The sequence below is a fragment of the Hypanus sabinus genome, chromosome 8, assembly GCF_030144855.1.
Source record: "Hypanus sabinus isolate sHypSab1 chromosome 8, sHypSab1.hap1, whole genome shotgun sequence".
Taxonomy (NCBI): Eukaryota; Metazoa; Chordata; class Chondrichthyes; order Myliobatiformes; family Dasyatidae; genus Hypanus; species Hypanus sabinus.
In genome coordinates, this window is record NC_082713.1 from 137,662,705 (window position 1) to 137,682,396 (window position 19,692).

Genomic DNA, 19,692 nt, shown 5'->3' on the forward strand with positions numbered 1-19,692 from the left:
AAGTGTGAACAATACTATTTTGCCCTCACGCTATACAGTCCAAGGAACATAATCCCACTTTGCTTGCTGTTTATCATGTAGTACATGAAATTTCATCACAGGACAAAAACCGGCAAATTTCAGACTGCAGAAATTTTTACCTGGGAGAAGAGAGGAGATAGAAAAGGAAAGAGGCAAATGTATGCACCGATAAGAGATTTTGGGACAACAGCATTTTCCAAGGCACTTTAGACTTTAGTGGTGCTGGCAACAGGATTAATATTTTGAAAGAGTATTGAAAGATAAAGGGAACCTTCTGTAAACACCTCAGACAGAATGCTGAAATTTGCCTTAATGCTTCCTCCAAAAACTGCCTCTCCAACAGTGTCACACTCCTTCAGTACTGTAATGAAGTGTTGGTCTGCATTCTGTGTTCAAGACAGATGTGGACCTGCAACCTTCTTAGAATTGAATCCTCTACATTTGGCAAAAATGAATAATGGTCAACTATTCACAAAATTAATTTTGGAGCTTGATAACTCCAGCAGAGTATGAGAGAAGAACCATATTGCAGGTAGTAACAACAAAAAAATAGAGCAAATGTAGGAAAGACAAGTATATCAAAGATATCATCAAAGATCCAAATCCCAAGGCAAACAGAAAGATATTAGACGATATGATCCAAATGTCAATGAGGAGGCTCAACAGATGATTTTAAAGGAAGTGAAATAGTGGAGCATTGTGTATTTAATATTTCAGTAATATTTGACTAATATTGTAAGTATATTGTTTAAGCATTCTTTGTAATTTACATAATTTGTTATTAGATACATGAATGGTATATACCACACCACTACGTCATACATGTACCTCGCCTAAAGTAAAAACAAAAATAACATTTACGAGTTATTCCCAGCTCCTTGTTTTCTTTTGTTTCAATTAGGTTTTTTTTTCATGTTTTAGAGTTACAAAACATACCATGGAGGATTTTTAAAAGAGTAAATTCAGAAAGGGCCAAGAGCACAGAACCAAGGAGTGAAAAAAAAGCAGAGGAATCAAGAAATGTTGCAACAGTGCAGGATACAGAGATTGAGCAACAAGAGAATTTAAACGCAAGACTGAACATTTAAAATTTCATGATGAGAAGGAGGATGTTATACGTCAAATTCAATGAAAGACTTTTCTTTGGCTTTTTGATAAGTTGAGAAGTTGACTCATGCTCTCAATATGTATTTATTTATTATTTTGATTTTTTTCTTTTTTGTATTTGCACAAACTGTTGTCTTTTGCACACTGTGTTTGTCCATTTTAGTGGCGTGCAGTCTTTTGCTGATTCTATTGTGTTTCTTTGTACTTACTGTGAATGCCAACAAGAAAATTAATCTCAGGGTTGTATATTGTGACATTTATGTATTTTCATAATAAATTTACTTTGAGATTTGAATGTTCTGGATATGGACAGACATTGATAACTGTTGCATTGGCAGACTGATAGAGATGGGCAATGTTGTCGAGAAAGGCTTTTCAATGTAACCTTGAGTAAAATCCTGAGTCGCAACAAACTTTATTTTCCAACGTAATTCTTGCTTAAGGAGAAACACAAGTTGCTGTAAATCCAGTAATTCTCAGGCTAGTACTTTTTCTATGCATTTATTTCAGGCCCAGCTCTCAGCCTTTGACTCTCAACTGACATGATATCCACAGATTGAAACGTTAAATACTCTGTACACATTCACAATGAAAGCAAATTAATTGAACTTTGTCCCAAAATATTACATGATATTAAAAAACAATAATTAGGATCAGTTTTCTCTGTGTCAGAAGGACAACTTTAGAGAACACCTTGATAAGTTCCCTGAGGGAGTTGACAGCTATAGCAGATGGGAAAACACAGCTGATGTTGCATACAAAAATTTTTTACAAACCGTTGGTGAGGTATCACAAAGGAGATGAATTGGAAGAAGTTAAGGGAAAGGTAGCAAACTGGTTTGAAAAGGATAGAAGGCAAAATGTATGCTTGTGCTTTCTCTTCACAGAGGACAAATCCTAGGTGGACTTTCGCCATAATTTAAAGAACAATAGCTAATAAGCTTGCATACTAGGATTGTTTATAATCACTAAATTACTGCTTCATTGAGTTTTGCTTTTCTTTAGGAAAATGAAGATGTTCGCATGCTTCTCAACTCCTCTGCTGAAATATTTAACTGATAAAATGCACCCAATAATAAATAAATGTGGAAAAAATATTTCCAGACAGAAATTATTGCAAAACTTATTGCAAACTTGAAGGTTATTTTAAAATAAATTTCACTCTGCAATTCAAGGTCTACACAGTTTCTATTTTTTTTTAATTTGTGAGTGCTTTTTGTATTTATTGTGAAGGACATTAGCTGTGGGAAAGCAAAATTCAGTCCTGGTATACTATACTAATCATAATAATAATGATAATAAATCATAATAAAACCTATACTAATCATTTTCAATAACACTGGCTTCTGTACAATAAATATTCCTGTCTCAATAAATATCCTCTGTGATGCAGGGTGTTTTTCTCCCATTTTCCACACCAAACCTCCTATGTCCTCAGTGAATATGACAGTCAATGGAACAATGCAGGATTGAGATTATTCAAGCTTATTCCATGGTTCACTGAACCCTTACATTAAACAAAGAGAACCTCAAGGCTAGATCCAAATTGTTTTTAGATGTGACAGGATACTGTGCTAACCTACTGCACCATCACTTGTCTTTATGTTTAAATTTCAATAATCATTGATTTCTAAACTTGGCATGAGGCATAATGATGGAAGGGAAAAATGTGCAATAAGCAAGATTTTTAAATCATTGAATTCAGTAAATTTCCTGTACTGAATTGTGATTTACAGGAACAAATGACAAATAAAAACAAGGTAATTATGCCACTAAAATTACTAGGGTAAAAGTTTGATAAAATCACCTCCAGTCAACAGTTACTTCCTGCTCAAGCATTGAGAGCATCATTTAGAATGGAGTAATTGTACACGATGCATTATTGAGCACACCCATCAGCCCTGCTTCTCTCAGTTGTGAGCAGGCAGTTCTAAATCATTCCTGATTTTAATATGCAAGACAATGAAGTAACCTAGATTATGAGGCAAATAATTTGGCTTCACTGAACTTTAGATTTACCTGCATCTAGCAAAGCATTTATGAGACAGGCTGTGAAGAAATTCTTGAAAAATAATTTATTTGATTTATTTGCAGCAATGAGCCCGATGGCAATTTACTACAATGTTGCATCTTTCAGTGTAGACTTGGGGCTTTTGCAACCGACTCTAAAGGCCTAACAAAGCATCACTACCTGACAATGGTAGGAATTCAGCAAAGAAACAAATGAATTATAGGAACAAGGTCACGAAAAACAAGGACATAACAAAATCAGGCAGCTAGAGAATCCTGCCTATTGCCTGGCACACTGATGATTTACGGAAACAAGCTGTAACAGGATATGATGCTGCTTCATTGCACAAGCAATTATACCATTCCATCCCAGATGCATGGATGTACAGACATCTGCTATCTCAGAATGCTGAACTCTAACATGGAAAATTATAGTTCCTCGTTGATTCTCTTATTTATCAGGGACTACAGAAAGTCTGAAAGTAAATTATTAAAGACAGATGGAATGTCATTTGGCATTTTTCACATCTCTTTCAAATGTTTTTAACCAATAAAGCACTTGTAAAGCATACTTCTTGCAATGTATATCAATATGACAGATAATTTGTGATGCTGGTTCAGGGAATCTGCTCTAAACTCTTCTTCAAAATAATGCTAAAGATCTATCTTATCTATTGAAAAAGCAGGTAAGGCCTTAGTTAAACATTTCATTAAAAGAGACACCTCAAAATGCGCAGCAGACCCTCAGAACTGCACTGAAATGCAAGGTTAAAGTTAAAGGCTCAAGTCTCTGGAGTGGGACTTGAATCTGGAAATAATATCATAATTTAAAAGAAGCCAGAGCCAAGCCAGAAAAATCACCAAGTCTACTATTTTAAAAGCTAAAGTTACAGAAAAACTGTGCAAATATTGTGACCTCACATTTCTCTCCAAACTATGAAGATAACAAAATTAGCAAGTGTTAAGTCCACTGCTACTGTCACTATTTATTTAAAAGTTTGTCAAAGAATCATCAAACATTAGTCTTCTCTTCTCCATTTGTTACTGCTTTACTAAATATTTTGTTTTTATTTATGAATCATTTCAGGGATTTTTTAAATACTGGAGGAATTACTGAAACACCGACTGATATGCAGCCTGGCAGCGAAGCAAGGAGCAAGAGCTAAGGTGAATTCGGCTCCATGATCTTAGGAATAGAAACATTTATTTTCAAAGTTGCTGTTACCTAATTTTTTAAAAAAATCACCCAACCAATGTAGAAAAAAATAGTGTGCTTGTCATGGTAACCTGCAAAATCATATCAGATTTCAAATATCAGCATATGTCTTTCCAACCAAGGTAAGCTTGGGAGTAAATTCATCTGGCTTTGATGGAAAATAACAAAATCATAAAATTCACACAAAATGCTGGTGGAACACAGCAGGCCAGGCAGCATCTATAAGGAGAAGCACTGTCTGCCTGGTCTGCTGTGTTCCACCAACATTTTGTGTGTGTTGTTTGAATTTCCAGCAACTGCAGATTTCCTCGTGTTAAATCATAACATTGTCCTTCATGCGGGACTATTTTAAATTCATGGGTGTACCGGTATAAATAGCCTCTTTTTCCTGCTAAAAGTGGTCTGAAACTGCAATAGGTACTGTATCTGAAAATGCTAATCAACGTTTCTACTGAGAAGACGGAAGAATTGGGCGCGCTCCAAAAGCCAAGACCCATCAATCATTCTGACACTAAACTGGATCATAAGTTCACATTAGGGGCACGCTACATCAGGACCTACAATTTTGCATTGCAGAGGGGTTCCCAACAACATAACAAATGCAAAGCAATCAGAACTAAAAGTGGATCTCCACATTTTGTTTAACTGGCCTCTGCTCACACACCGACAATGGTGGGTCTGCAGAAATTCCATGTAAACAAGCTTCATGAATCGGTGCCTGCCCCATCACTATTTCACCTTTCTCTGCACACGTGGAAGGGGGCTCAAAGCTGTTCCCAATCTGCAAACTGTAATCGGTGCTGAGTGACTCATACTTTGGTCTTCATCAAAACAAGACCGACACTTGTAATTTTGTTGCCTCTACGTTATAAATTGGTCTAGTTCAGCCAGTTAAATCACACACCAGTCAAAGTATAGTTCCATTGATCTCAGGAGCATTTTATATAACGAGGGAAGGAAAATGCTACCTGAATACAGTCAGCTTGACATAGGGGTGAGGGACAGAACCGTGAGGATGGAGATGAGAAAGGACAGAGGAGCGGGGAGACGGGGCGGAGTTGTATATGGGAAGGAGAGGAATATGGCGGTTGGTGGGAGGATGAGGGTTAGGATGGGGAGAAAGGAGGAGGGAAGGCCAGGGAGCGGCGGGGGGGGGGGGGGGGAGAATGGGGGATGGGGTGAGGAGGGGGAAGGATGGGGAATTGATGTTGACGAGAGGTGTGAAATCAAAGAGGGGATAAGGAAGTGTCCAGGTAAGGAAGGGGAGTTCTAACCGGATTTGGGATAAGTGACGATCCAGATATCGTTTTTCCTGACCGGGAAGTTGGCTATCTCCTCCATCTTTCCCCTGCAGAACGGAGGCAGCCGCACACCATTGTATTCGAAGTACTTGCTGTCGAACTCGCCCGGAGTACTGGGCGTCTCTGCCTCGCTCTCCGCCATCCTCCCGGGCTCGGGCTGCAAGGTTATACTGGGTGGCAGTGGGGGATTAAGCGGTCTCACGTCGCACCGACCGTGCTGATCCTCCGCAGTCGCTCTGCAACAGCAGCGGCACGACGCCGGCTCCGGCAGCCCCCGTCAGCTTAAAGGTGCGCGCACCCACTCCTACTCGGCCGACAAATAAAACGAAGCTCCCACCTCCACTTCCCTCCCATTCACGCCGCATCATTTCTAAATAAATTTGTTTCCTTAATTTATCCTTTGCAATCATCGCAGATATGGATATCTAAGAAACAAAATAACCATTACTTCAATCCTTTCACGGGCTACCGGACTTCATTGCAGTTTAGGATTGTACCCAACCCGGTCTCTCCAAAACCAGAACAAATTATGAGCTTGGTCCAGCATTCGTCTTGGTTTCATGTCTAAGTAAAACCGTTAATCCGACATACCAGGGCTCTGGAGGTGCCAAGCTGGCAGGTTTCCCAGATTATTGCACATTTTTTATTGAATCCGGTAGGTTTAAAATGAGCATGGGAACTAGTGCGCTGGTGGGTTTAAAATAAACATGGGGAATGGAAGATCTCCGTTTCGAGAGTTAAGATCCGAGTGAGTTTAAAAAGAACGTAGGAACTACAGACACAATGTGAACGGAGTACGATCATCAGAGCCCCTGTGTATTAAAGGGTTTCAATGTGTGGAAAGGGAACTCTGGAAATCTAGGACCTTGTATGTTAAAGGGAAACCAGGACTCTGAAGTGATAAAAGTGAGGCCATCCAAACCACCTAAACTCTAGCACTGAAAATATTATTTTTGTCTTTGAATTTCATTATACATCTAAACACAAGCACATATCTGTTGAAAACTTTTACATGTCAACATTTGGCTGAAGCCTTTTTATTTAAAGTTTGGCACTACTTTTCTGTTTTTCTTGACTTTATTCATCTATTGAAGCCCCAAGAGTCCCCAACCCTCACTTACATTCTTATCAATGTCCTACCTCGTTCACTTTTGTACATATACACTAAATATTTACTTACGTTATTTTTCCATTTAGTCTATGTTACCCTCTTTCCGCTCATTCTTCTTTCTGGAAGTATCATTATAGATGTCCCTATGTCATCTTTCATCTGCCATGAACTTCTCCAATTTGGCAGTTCCTCTTCAACCTGCTTCTATCCCCCTCACTATTTACTTTATTTCTTAATTGTTCTCCATGCATCCAAACGCAGGTCAAGTCATCCAGCAGGTGGTCCACAACCAGCTCCTTTGTTTTAGCGACATTGAGGGAGAGGTTATTTTCATGACACCACTGTGTCAGGGTGATGACTTCTTCTCTGTCGGCTGCCTCCTTGTTATTTGAGATTAGGCCAATCAGTGTATTGTCATCAGCAAATGTAATTAGCCGGTTGGAGCTGTGGGTGGTGACACAGTCACGGGTATACAGAGTAAAAGAGGGGGCTTAGGACACAGAGAGGCACCTGTGTTGAGGGGCATTTAGGAATTGGATGGCAGAGGGGAAGAAGATGTTCCTGAATTGCTGAGTGTGTGCCTTCAGGCTTTTGTACCTCCTACCTGATGGTAACAGTGAGAAAAGGGCTTGCCCAGGGTGCTGGAGGTCCTTAACAAAGGATGCTGCCTTTCTGAGACACCGCTACTTGATGATGTCCTGGGTACTTTGTAGGCTGGTACCCAAGATGGAGCCGACTAAATTTACGACCCTCTGCTGCGTCTTTCAGTCCCGTGCAGCAGCCCCCCCTCCCCCTCCCATTACCAGACGGTGATGCAGCCTGTCAGAATGCTCTCCATGGTACATCTATAGAAGTTTTTTGAGTATTTTTGTTGACATGCCAAATCTCTTCAAACTCCTGATGAATTATATTCGTTGTCTTACCTTCTTTGTAGCTGCATCGATGTGTTGGGACCAGGTTAGGTCCTCAGAGATCTCAGAGATCAAATTTATCATAAAATTTGCTTTTTAAAAAATCCATGTGTTGACACTTATCAACCCATTTTTCCAAATGACAATTTATCTACCATTTGATGCAAACATGGTCTTCATGCTACCCTGAAATTTAATCTGTGGAGAAAAAGTGTGTATTAATACCTCCAAAGCTGCCTTCATACCAATCCATCCAATGCCTTTCTATGCAATCATAGAGGAAAATGACTAAACAGCAAAATAATATTGATAGGGATGATGCAAAAGCATAAATTCAGCATCATGTATAAAGTTAGTTCTCTCAAGAGTCTATGTCACAAGTATCTATCACATGGGATAAATCTTTCTCCTCTTACCTGCCAGGTTCCCAGCCTCAGCTCACCAGACCCCTTGCTTAATGGTATTGGTCCATGGCATAAAAAAGGATGGGAACCCCTGCCCTAAACCTGTGCTTCCTAGTTTTGATCTCACCTTGCCTGAGGAAAACCATCTACTTTATCTGTTAAAAAATTCTATTAGGTCACTCCTCGTTCTTCTATTTACCAAGGAACTAAGAACCAGCCAGGCTAGGGGCTTCCTATATAACTCAGGCCTTGTTGTTCTTGTTTGGCCATGTGGTCATGTGTGAGCAGAGTGTACAGTAATGGGCTCAGCTCAAAGCCCTGGGGAAGAACCCGTGTTGAGGATGATGGGGAATGAGGGGCTGTTGTTCATCATGACTCTCTGATGTCTGTTGGTTAGGAAATACAACATTCCACTGTACAGTGGTGTATTTTGACTGAGCTGCAGGTGTTTGTTCATCAACGTCTGTGGAACAGTACTGCTGAACGCCAAACGGAAATCCAGAAAGAGCATTCTGGCATAAGTGTCTTTGTTTTCTAGGTGTGTCAGAGCCAGATGCATGACAGATGTTATGGCATCAGTTGTAGAGCAGCTCTGTCAGGAAGCACGTTGTTGAGTGGTAATTCCAGTTTAACCACATCTTTCCGATAACAGGGTGATCAAAGCTGTACGCAATACTCCAAAAATGGACTTGCTAATGATATATATGACAACAACAACATAATATCCCAACTCATATTCTCAGTGCCTTGACTGATGAAGGCCGGTGTGCTAAGCACCTTTTGTACCACCCCATCTACCTGTGATGCTGCTTTCAAGGAACTATGCACTGTACTCCTGAGTCCCTCTGTTCCATTTCACTCTCAGGTGTGCTACCATTCATAGTATAAGTACTATGGTCATTTGACTTTACGTCACTAAACACTAATCTGTATTGAAATCCATTTACCACTCCTCAGATGCTTCCCTAATTGATTAATTTCCTTGTTATCTATGATAAGCTTCCTAACTATCAGCAACACCTCCTAATATTGTCATATGCATACTTATCAAACCTCATGTATTTGCATTCAAGTCATATATAGACATAACAAATATGAATGGTCCCAACACTGACTGTTGCAGCACACCACTAGTTCCCAACCATGTCTTCAACCTGAGCCTGAGTCTCCAGAGGGTTCCTGTGCTGTGGAAGATGTCCTGCCCACCCCAGTGGCTCCAATGACTACAGACTGGTGGCATTGACCTCCCACATCATGAAGACCCTGGAGAGACTTGTTTTTGAACAGCTCCGGCCTATGGTTAGGCCACACTTAGACCCCTCCAGTTCGCCTACCAGCCCCAACTAGGAGTTGAGGATGCCATCGTCTACCTGCTGAACCGTGTCTACGCCCACCTTGACAAGCCGGTGAGCACTGTGAGGGTCATGTTTTTTACTTCTCCAGTGCATTCAACACCATCCACCCTGCTCTGCTGGGTGAGAAGCTGACAGTGATGCAGGTGGATGCTTCCCTGGTGTCATGGATTATTGATTACCTGACTGGCAGACCACAGTACATGTGCTTGCAACACTGTGTGTCAGACAGAGTGGTCAGCAGCACTGGGGCTCCACAGGGGACTGTCCTGTCTCCCTTTCTCTTCACCATCTACACCTCAGACTTCAACTACTGCACAGAGTCTTGCCATCTTCAGAAGTTTTCTGATGACTCTGCCATAGTTGAATGCATCAGCGAGGGAGATGAGGCTGAGTACAGGGCTATGGTGGGAAACTTTGTCACATGGTGTGAGCAGAATCATCTGCAGCTTAATGTGAAAAAGACTAAGGAGCTGGTGGTGGACCCCGGTTTCCATCCAAAGTGTCAGCATGGACATAGTGGAGGATTACAAGTACCTGGGGATACGAATTGACAATAAACTGGACTGGTCAAAGAACACTGAGGCTGTCTACAAGAAGGGTCAGAGCCGTCTCTACTTCCTGAGGAGACTGAGGTCCTTTAACATCTGCCGGATGATGCTGAGGATGTTCTACGAGGTTGTGGTGGCCAGTGCTATCATGTTTACTGTTGTGTGCTGGGGCAGCAGGCTGAGGGTAGCAGACACCAACAGAATCAACAAACTCATTCGCAAGGCCAGTAATGTCGTGGGGGTGGAATTGGACTCTCTGACGGTTGTGTCTGAAAAGAGGATGCTGTCCAAGTTGCATGCCATCTTGGACAATGACTTCCATCCACTCCATAATGTACTGGTTAGGCACAGGAGTACGTTCAGCCAGAGACTCATTCCACCGAGATGTAACACTGAGCGTCATAGGAAGTCATTCCTGCCTGTGGTCATCAAACTTTAAAACTCCTCCCTCAGAGTGTCAGACACCCTGAGCCAATAGGCTGGTCCTGGACTTATTTCCACTTGGAATAATTTGCTTATTATTATTTAATTATTTATGGTTTTATATTGCTATATTTCTACACTATTTTTGGTTGTTGCAACTGTAATGAAACCCTATTTCCCTCGGGATCAATAAAGTATGTATGTCTGTCTGTCTGCCTCCATTCTTAGAATCAACTTAGCCACCACTTTCTGCTTCCAAACTATCTAGTACTCCATGGATTTCATGGGACTTTCCACATCAGCCTATCACGTGGAACCTTGTTGAAAGCTCTATTAAAAAACAATTATACAACATCCACTGCCATATACTTATCTATCTTTTTGGTTACTTTTTCAAAAATCTTTGAGAGAATGTGGTAGCTTAGAGAGAGGGATATACTGAGTAAGCATTATTCATTGTCCTGTTGGTACTCTAGTCATTGGAAAAAGAAGAGATGTGGCAAAGACACAACCTTCATATTAGGGAAGAAGGAGTATGGCAGAAGAGCACCGACAAGTGCTACTATTCCTTAGGATGTTTTACTTTTCCAAAGATAACTGCATCTGGAGGCTATTTTCAAAGGCAACATTAGACAGGGACTCATTCCTGCTTGGACTTCTCTTCATCCCATTCAGCACAAAGCATCCAGTAATAGTGTCAGTGATATCAGCCCCACTACTAGAAAGCTAATTCCCCATCATTATAAAAACTCTCCATTAACGTCAACTGTAGAAACAAAGATAGCTATTGCTTGCATACTCTCACACTTCTAAGACAGACTCCCTCACACTCACTGACATACTCACGTAGCGAAATAGAGTCATAGGATACTCCCTCACAGAAACAGGCCCTTCACCCCATTTACTCCATGCCAAGCCTAGTCACATCAATCTGCGTCCGACCATAACCCTCAATACCCCTTCCATCCAAATTTATCTTAAATGTTGAAATTGAACCCTAATCACCACTTCTGCTGGCAGCTTGTAACATATCCTCACCACCCTCTGAATAAAGAACTTGCCCTCATGTTCCCCTTATGCAATTCACCTTTCACCTATGGCCTTTCGTTCTAGTCTCACCCAACCTCAGTGGAAAAGGCTTGTGTGCATTCACCCTATACATACCCTTCGTAATTTTGTATGCCTTGGAAATATATTTTTTTTCATCTGTGTGCTTTCATATCCACTAAGCTGGGGCAGTATGGGAAGGTAGCTCCTCTGTAACCACATTAACAAGTAGAGATGAGCAATGATCTCACAGTGATGTTCACTGAATAGGAACCAGAATTCCCATGATGGCTTTCTTGCCATCTGTGTTACTGATTATCTTGGTGTTCCTTTATGAAAACTAGAAGCAAGCAACTTAACAAGGCAAACATGTTTACACATTTAATCAAAACCAAAATGTACCTGTATATTAATCACTGATACTAAACCTAAATACCTGTCTTCCACATGCCCATCTACCCCACTACCACTCTGCAGAGCTTGCTTTGTGCCTCCTGCCAAAATGAAGGAGTTTGCAGGGTCCATGAAGAGCAATCATGAGTACTCTGGGCATGCATTGCATTGTTTCACCATGAATGGCAGCAGTCTAGGCTATCTGTTTGATAAACAGCAGTGAAAGAGCTGCTAAAGTGCTAGTGGTGGGGTTGTGAGCACCATCACACTGAAAGGGTGAAGCATTCCTTACAGCGGTTCTCAGGAACTGGGGCAGAATTGTTGCAGTTTGGAAGACCATTTTCAAACTGGCCTGAAAAGACAATTTGAGATGATGCAGAATGGGGCACATTAATTAAGGATAAATATAAACATATCAACAACCTCTAATCCTCTGCTCCAAGGACTCAAGCAACTACACTTATGATGGCCAAAACGATCTCGTCAATTTACTTAAGCCGTTAAGAGAGCCAAGCTCTCCTTTAGTTTGTTCATTTCAAGATTCCTTATTGTCATTTTCTGCACACAAGTGTAAAGAAAATGAAATAATTGTAACCCCAGATCTGATGCAGCACAAAGAAACACATAAGAAACAATAGTAGTAACAATAATAATGCACAATAAATATAAATACATAAAATAGCTTATATACATAGATTGATTTTATGACCATAAATGAGGCTAGGCTGTACATAAGGTGACTGACAGGAAACAATAAAGTGGTGGTGGAGTTAGTGCGTGGAGATGTTAGTCAGCCTTACTGCTTGGAGAAGGTAATCATTTTCAAGTCCGGGGATCCTGACATAGATGCTCTGTAGCCTCCTTCCTGATAGGAGTGGGACAAACAATCCATGGCAGGGAGTCTTCATGATGTTAATGGCTCTTTTCAAGCACCTTTCTGTATGTCCATGGTGAAGGGTAGGCTGGTGCTAGTGATAGGCTGGGCAGTTTTGACTAACTGTTAAAAAGACTTCCTGTCCACCGCAGTGCAGTTCCTGTGCCAAGCAGTGATGCAACTTGTTAGGATGCTCTCTACTGCGTATCTATAGAATAATGTGAGTATGGATGTGCAAAGTCCAGCTCTCTTCAGCCTCCTCGGGAAGCAGAGGTGTTAGTGAGCTTTCTTGTCTGTATAGAATGTGTTTTGGGCCCATGAGAGGTTGTACGTGATCAGCACTCCCAGGATCAAGCTGTTCTAAGCAGTTGGGAAACGTACTTATCTCACAGGAAAAAGACCAAAGAACTGCTGACTAGTGGTTGTGACACCGGGGTTCTTATACTGCAGTTCTTGATGGAAACCAGGTGTGCTGTCATCAAAATGAATTGGAAGCAATTGAGAAATAAACAGTCAGAACCGTGGCACAATCAACGGAAATCAGGAGCAAGATAGGGAATAAACGATCGGGACCATGACATTTTCTTGGTGTGTCAGGGCCAGATGCTATTGTATTTGTCATAGAGCCATTCTGTCAGTAAGCACAATGGTGAGTGTTCAATGTTTCAGGAGTGAATTTTTTGAAATGTGCCATTATCAGCCATTCAAAGCACTTCACAATGATTGGCATCAGTGCCACTGGACAGTAATCATTTATTTCTGAAGCTGTAATCATTTAGTTCTTTGGCACAGAGATATGGTGGCTGATTTGAAACATATGGTGACAGCAGACTGGGTGAGTGAAGTGTTGAAGAGGACTGTGAAGACATTGTTGAGCTGGTGGGCATATTCCCTGAGTACTCAAAATGCGACAGAGTCTACCATATGGGGGTCGACTCGCTGCAGTCTTCATGTCTGCTGCTGTTATAGACACCTGGAAGGAGGCTGGTTTTACATGGCCGGCATTGTGTTGCATGCCTCGAAGCATGCACAGAAGTCATTTGGAGCATCAGTAAAGTTGACACTGTTTTTCCTCGCGAGGTCAGTAATGTCCATGGTGGAGGGTAAGCTGGTGCTAGTGATACGCTGGGCAGTTTTGCCCAGCTGCATACACTAGGGATCGCTATCAGACAGGTGTTCTTGAGTTTTTGTGTGTGAAAGCAGTCATTGCTGACTTGATGCCTAGGATGAGTTTTCTCCTGACTCTGCTCTGAGAGTTGTTCTGTTACTGGACTTGAAAGCAGCGTCTGGACTTCTAGTAGGGAGAGTATCTCTGCACTGCAGCAGGTAAATGTGTCTGCCAGGCTTCAATAACTGGTAGGGTACATAAATGTGTGTACATAGCTGGAGTCTTGTTAAGTCTGTAATAGGTGTTGGGACATTTATCTGTTGGGTTGGAGCATTAATTACTAGAGATTATTAGTTTAGTGACATGACGTGGTGCATGGATGCATATCTTTGTATTGGGCAGTTGTTAGGAGCTGGGATGTGTTGATTTGGACTTATGATGCTAATGCACCATCGATAACTCTCGGAGACGGAGGGGTGAACGATAGGCTTTTATTAGCTGCAAGAGACCACGATTAGTAGCAAGAGACCACCACACAACATCCTGGAGACTGAGGGAGGAGCAGTGCCTCCAACTGCCTTTATACAGGGGTCTTTGGGAGGAGCCACAGGAGCAGTCAGCAGAGGGGCGTGTGCAGACAGGTATATGTAGTTCACCACATTAAACATTTTCCCTTGTTGGAACCGGGTCACTGGGTGTCACCGCTGGCACTGACCTCACTGGTCACCTCCTCCTGCTGTTTTTTTTCATTTTATGCCTGAAGGATTTCCAGTGAACACCAGTTAGATCTCTCTCCAACTCTTTGACAAGAATATTTAAGAGTACATTGGTGAAACAGGTTGCTGGTTCCCAGGTCTGCATGACTATCCTTTTCTTTTTCCCAGTGGCTTTAAGCTGCACCAAAACTTGAGCAGTATCTGAAGTCAGTTATCATCCTTCATTTAACAGTTATATATGTGATATGAATTAGCAAAGATTAATTTCATATGGCATGCAAGCTTGGTTGTGATGCAATTTGGGAAATTTAATTAGGATCTCTTAAACATTTAAATTTCTACAATGCATGCACAATGCAACACCTGGGCAACTTAGTGCAGGGTCCTGCATTATGTCATTTTTAAAGCATGTGCTTACAGATTAATTAATCTAACTATTCAAGAAGTCCAATTGAGTTTCTGGAAGTTCTCCATCTGTGGACAGTATTTAAAGTTTTAGGGCAATTTATACTTTATTGAAATTAGTAAACTTGACAAAAACCTTGGTGGGAAAGAAGAAAGGTTGAATCAACCTTTCACATCAACTATGTTACCATGGCACCGTAGATTAAGAAAGCATGTTAACTACAGGACAATATTGCTGAAACTGTCATCCACTGTTGAACTTTCACACATTGTAAAAAGCATTAAAATGCCATGGTCATTAACAGTTAGGACCTATTGCACTGATAATTTGCTGAAGCTGCACCATCAGAAAAAAACATTGATACGTTGTTGTTTTACACTTTGAATTTTGGTCAGCCTGCCACGTATGCCAAAGACATTTTTCATTTACAAAAAACAGACACTAGTGATACAATGTTGGGACACCAGGGTTCATAAAATACAGTGGCATGCAAAAGTTTGGGCACCCTGGTCAAAATTTCTGATACTGTGAATAGTTAAGTGAGTAGAAGATGAACTGATCTCCTAAAGTCATAAAGTTAAAGATGAAACATTCTTTTTAACATTTTAAGCAAGATTTGTGTATTATTTTTGTTTTGTACAATTTTAGAGTGAAAAAAAGGAAAGGAGCACCATGAAAAAGTTTGGGAACCCCAAGAGATTTGAGCTCTCAGATAACTTTTGCCAAGGTCTCAGACCTTCATTAGCTTGTTAGGGCTATGGCTTGTTCACAGTCATCGTTAGGAAAGGCCAGGTAATGCAAATTTCAAAGTTTTGTAAATACCCTGACTTCTCAAACCTTGTCCTAACAATCAGCAGACATGGGCTCCTCTGAGCAGCTGCCTAGCACTCTGAAAATGAAAATACATGATGCCCACAAAGCAGGAGAAGGCTTTAAGAAGATAGCAAAGCATTTTCAGGTAGCTCTTTCCTCAGTTTGTAATGTAATTAAGAAATGACAGTTTACAGGAATGGTGGAGGTCAAGTTGAGGTCTGGAAGACCAAGAAAACTTTCCAAGAGAACTGCTCGTAGGATTGCTAGAAAGGCAAATCAAAACCCCCATTTTTGCAAAACTGCAAAACACCTTCAGGAAGATTTAACCGACTCTGGAGTGGTGATGCACTGTTCTACTGTGCAGCGACACCTGCACAAATATGACCTTCATGGAAGAATCAGAAGAAAACCTTTCCTGCATTCTCACCACAAAATTCAGCATCAGAAGTTTGCAAAGGAACATCTAAACAAGCCTGATGCATTTTGGAAAAATGAAGTTAAAATAGAACTTTTTGGTTGGCTTCAGCTGCCCATCTGTGCGTTGCGAGGAAGGGAAAGCCTGCACTTGGTTGGACTCCTTGCTCTCTGCACTGAAGGCACAATTTTGTAGTATTTTAAGCTATTACTTTGCAAGTTTAGCACATGCCAGAAGATAAATTTCTACCTCAGTGACCTGGAGAAGCTCTATCGTTATCCTAAGAATGAGTCTCTAATGCTATGTGATTGTGCAAGTATGCTTTCATTGCAACTGTGCTTGTAATTGTGCATATGACAATAAATCCATCCTGGCTTCAGGATGCGTGATGGCACTTTGTAATTAATTAAGGACTTTTAAAATGTAGGAATGTTGGAAACATCTCAGAGAGGCTTCACAATTGTCAATGAAGAGAATAACCAGGTAATCTATTTTTCACTAAACTCAAAGGAACTGCATTTGCTGGAAATCTGAAATAAAGAAAACAAAGTTCTTGAAGAATTCATTAAATCAGGCAGCATTCTGTGGAGAAAGAAACAAAGTTAACTTTACAGATCAACGATATTTCAACAGAAGTGGAGAGGGAAAATAATTATGATATAAATTGCAGAGAGAGAATGGGTGAAGATAATGGAGGGAATGTCTGTGATAAAGTGGAGATTAAGGTTGTTGAGGAAACACAATATTTTTGGAGTTGCCTAATTAATAAATTAACAATGGGAGTAAAAGAAAAAAATCTAAATAATAAACAAAATGACACACCAAGTTGTGAGGAAATGGAATACAGCAGTTGCTAGGAATCTGAAACAAAACAGAATGCATGAAATAAAATGTAGATCAGGCAGCATCTATGGAGAAAGAAAATCAGAGTTGGGTTGTTTGGCCTTGTATCAGAACTGGCCAAATTAGACAATCAGGGAAAAGAATTAATTCTCAGAAATTACTGAATTCAGTCCCAAAGATCTCAACCACCAATGCGGAAAATGAGATACTGTTCCTCGAGCTAATGAAATTGTGTAGGAAGCCAAAGAAGTGGTGGGTGTGAGAAGTAAAGTGAGTGTGCAGAAGCTTTCAGAAAAAGCTGAAGGGTTGTGAAAAGCAGTCAACCAACTTGCTCCAGTGTAGAGAAACCGTGTCACAAGCACAGAAATGCACCAAAGTTCAAAGTACATTTAATATCAATGTATGTATATATTAACCATATAACAATTACAGCATAGAAACAGGCCATCTCGGCCCTTCTAGTCCATGCCGAATGCTTACTCTCACCTAGTCCCACCCACCTGCACTCAGTCCATAACCCTCCATTCCTCTCCTGTCCATATACCTATCCAACTTTTTTTTAAATGACAATCTTGAGATTCATCTCCTGACAGGCAGCCATGAAACAAAGAAACCCAAAAGGACCCATATATAAAAAACACCCAATGTGCAGAGAGAAAAAAAACTTATCATCCCATAAAAAGAACCCATTAAAAAAGACCATTGAACACCCAATGTGCAGAGAGAATAAAACACATCACGCAAACAATAACTGCAAGCAAATAGCCTTCTGAACTGTAGTTCACAAAGAGAGACCCATGGTTCACCATGTTTTAGCGGAGAGCAGAGTAAACATAGTTGAACAGTGATCTGAACTGGCCCTAACGCATCCTTCACCTTGAGTTCCAACACTCTAACCTTTTCAATCTGGCCTGGTGCCTAAATTGATGTCCAAACATTGGGTTCAATCACCTCAATACTCTCTGCAACCAGGACCCTACTACTTCGATTCGGCCTGTACCACATTAAATTGCAAGAAATGAAATGAATTTCTGCCTTACCTGAAGGTCTGTTCGGGCCCTTAAATGATGGGAAGGAATGATGTAAAAAGCGCATCTTCCACAATTGCTTGGGAACTTGCCATAAGAGGGAGGTGATTGCAGGTGATGGAAGTACGCACCAAGGAATCACAAAGGAAGCAGTTCCTACAGAATGATAAAGAAAAGGGTGGAGGGGAAAATGAGTCTGATGATGGAATATTATTGCAGGTGGTATACAGAGACATGTGGGATGGAAGTTTAGGACCAGTGGAATCATATCCTTGTTCTGGCTGGAAGAAGGCAGAGTGAGAGCAGACATGTGGGAAATAAAGGAGATGTATTGAAAGTCCTGGCAAAAACAGAGAAGACCATAAGGCAATAATACATGGAGCAGAATTAGGCCATTCAGCCCATTGAATTTGCTCTGCCATTCCATCATGACTGATCCCAGATCCCATTCAACCCCATCCACTTGTCTTCTCTCCATATGCTTTAATGCCCTGACCGATCAGGAAAAGAATATCCCATGGACTTGCCTCCTCCTCCTCAGTCTGTGGCAGAGCATTTCGTAGACTTACTACTCTCTGGCTAAATGAGTTCCTCCTTACCTCTATTCTAAAGGGTTGCCCCTCAATTTTGAGAATAGGCCCAAAGCTGCCAAACACTCCTCGTATGTTAACCCCATTCATTTCTGAAATCATCTTTGTGAGCCTACTATGGACTCTTTCCGATGACAACACATCCTTCCTGAGATATTGGGCCCAAAACTGTTGACAATACTCCAAGTGCGGCCTGACCAGTATCTTATAAAGGCTCAGCATTACCTCCCTTGCTTTTATATTCTATTCCCATTGAAATAAATGCCAACATTGCATTTGCCTTCTTTACAGAAGATTCAACCTGTAAATTAGCCTTCTGGGAGTCTTGCACAGGGACTCCTAAGTCACTCTGCACCTCTGATGTTTGAATCTTCTCCACATTTAGATAATAGTCCACACTATTGTTCCTTTTACCAAAATACATTATTATACATTTCCCAATACTGTATTCCATCTGCCGCTTTTTTGCCCATTCTTCCAATTTGTTGAAGCCCTTCTGCAATCACATTGCTTCCTCAGCACTACCTACCCCTCCACTTATCTTCATCTCATCAGCAAACGTTGCCACAATAAAAGAAGCAAAATAAATATCACAGAATCACTGGTGTGGAAAATCAGAACAGATATGAAGGAGAGGACAAAGTCAGAGACCATAATGGAGTTCTTTCAGAACAATGACCAGTTCAGTGGCAGGGTCACAGTCCAGAGGGAGATAAGAGGAAGTGGCTAAGAGCTAATGTACAGCCTCTGTGAGGCAGAGGTCAACTAGAGTAATGTAGAAAATGCAGATAATGTATAGGCTGTCATGGGGTTATGAAAGGATTCTGTTCCTACAGACATCTAACCATAAGATGATCTGATCTGTAGGTTAGAAAATACACAAAATCACTCAGTATGGTAACTACACCTACACAGTACTGTCATCATCAAAGACGGATAAGAAAGAACAATTACTAAAAGTGGGAAGACAGAGGTAAATAGTTCTATTCATAGGAACTGCTGTTCAGAGAAACAAATATCTATATGTATGTCAGACTTTGGAATTCAGTGGA

General features: G+C 40.9%; 1 protein-coding gene across 1 annotated transcript in view; it reads right to left on the reverse strand.

Moving 5' to 3' along the window:
• The window catches only part of sult4a1 (sulfotransferase family 4A, member 1), a 35,824-nt gene extending 29,902 nt beyond the window's left edge, over positions 1-5,922 (reverse strand). Inside the window, exon 1 of the mRNA XM_059976565.1 lies at positions 5,629-5,922. Within this exon, the coding sequence (XP_059832548.1) occupies positions 5,629-5,797 (169 nt within the window). The 5' untranslated portion in view covers positions 5,798-5,922. The remainder of the gene's footprint in view (positions 1-5,628) is intronic.
• Positions 5,923-19,692: the final 13,770 nt, after the last annotated feature.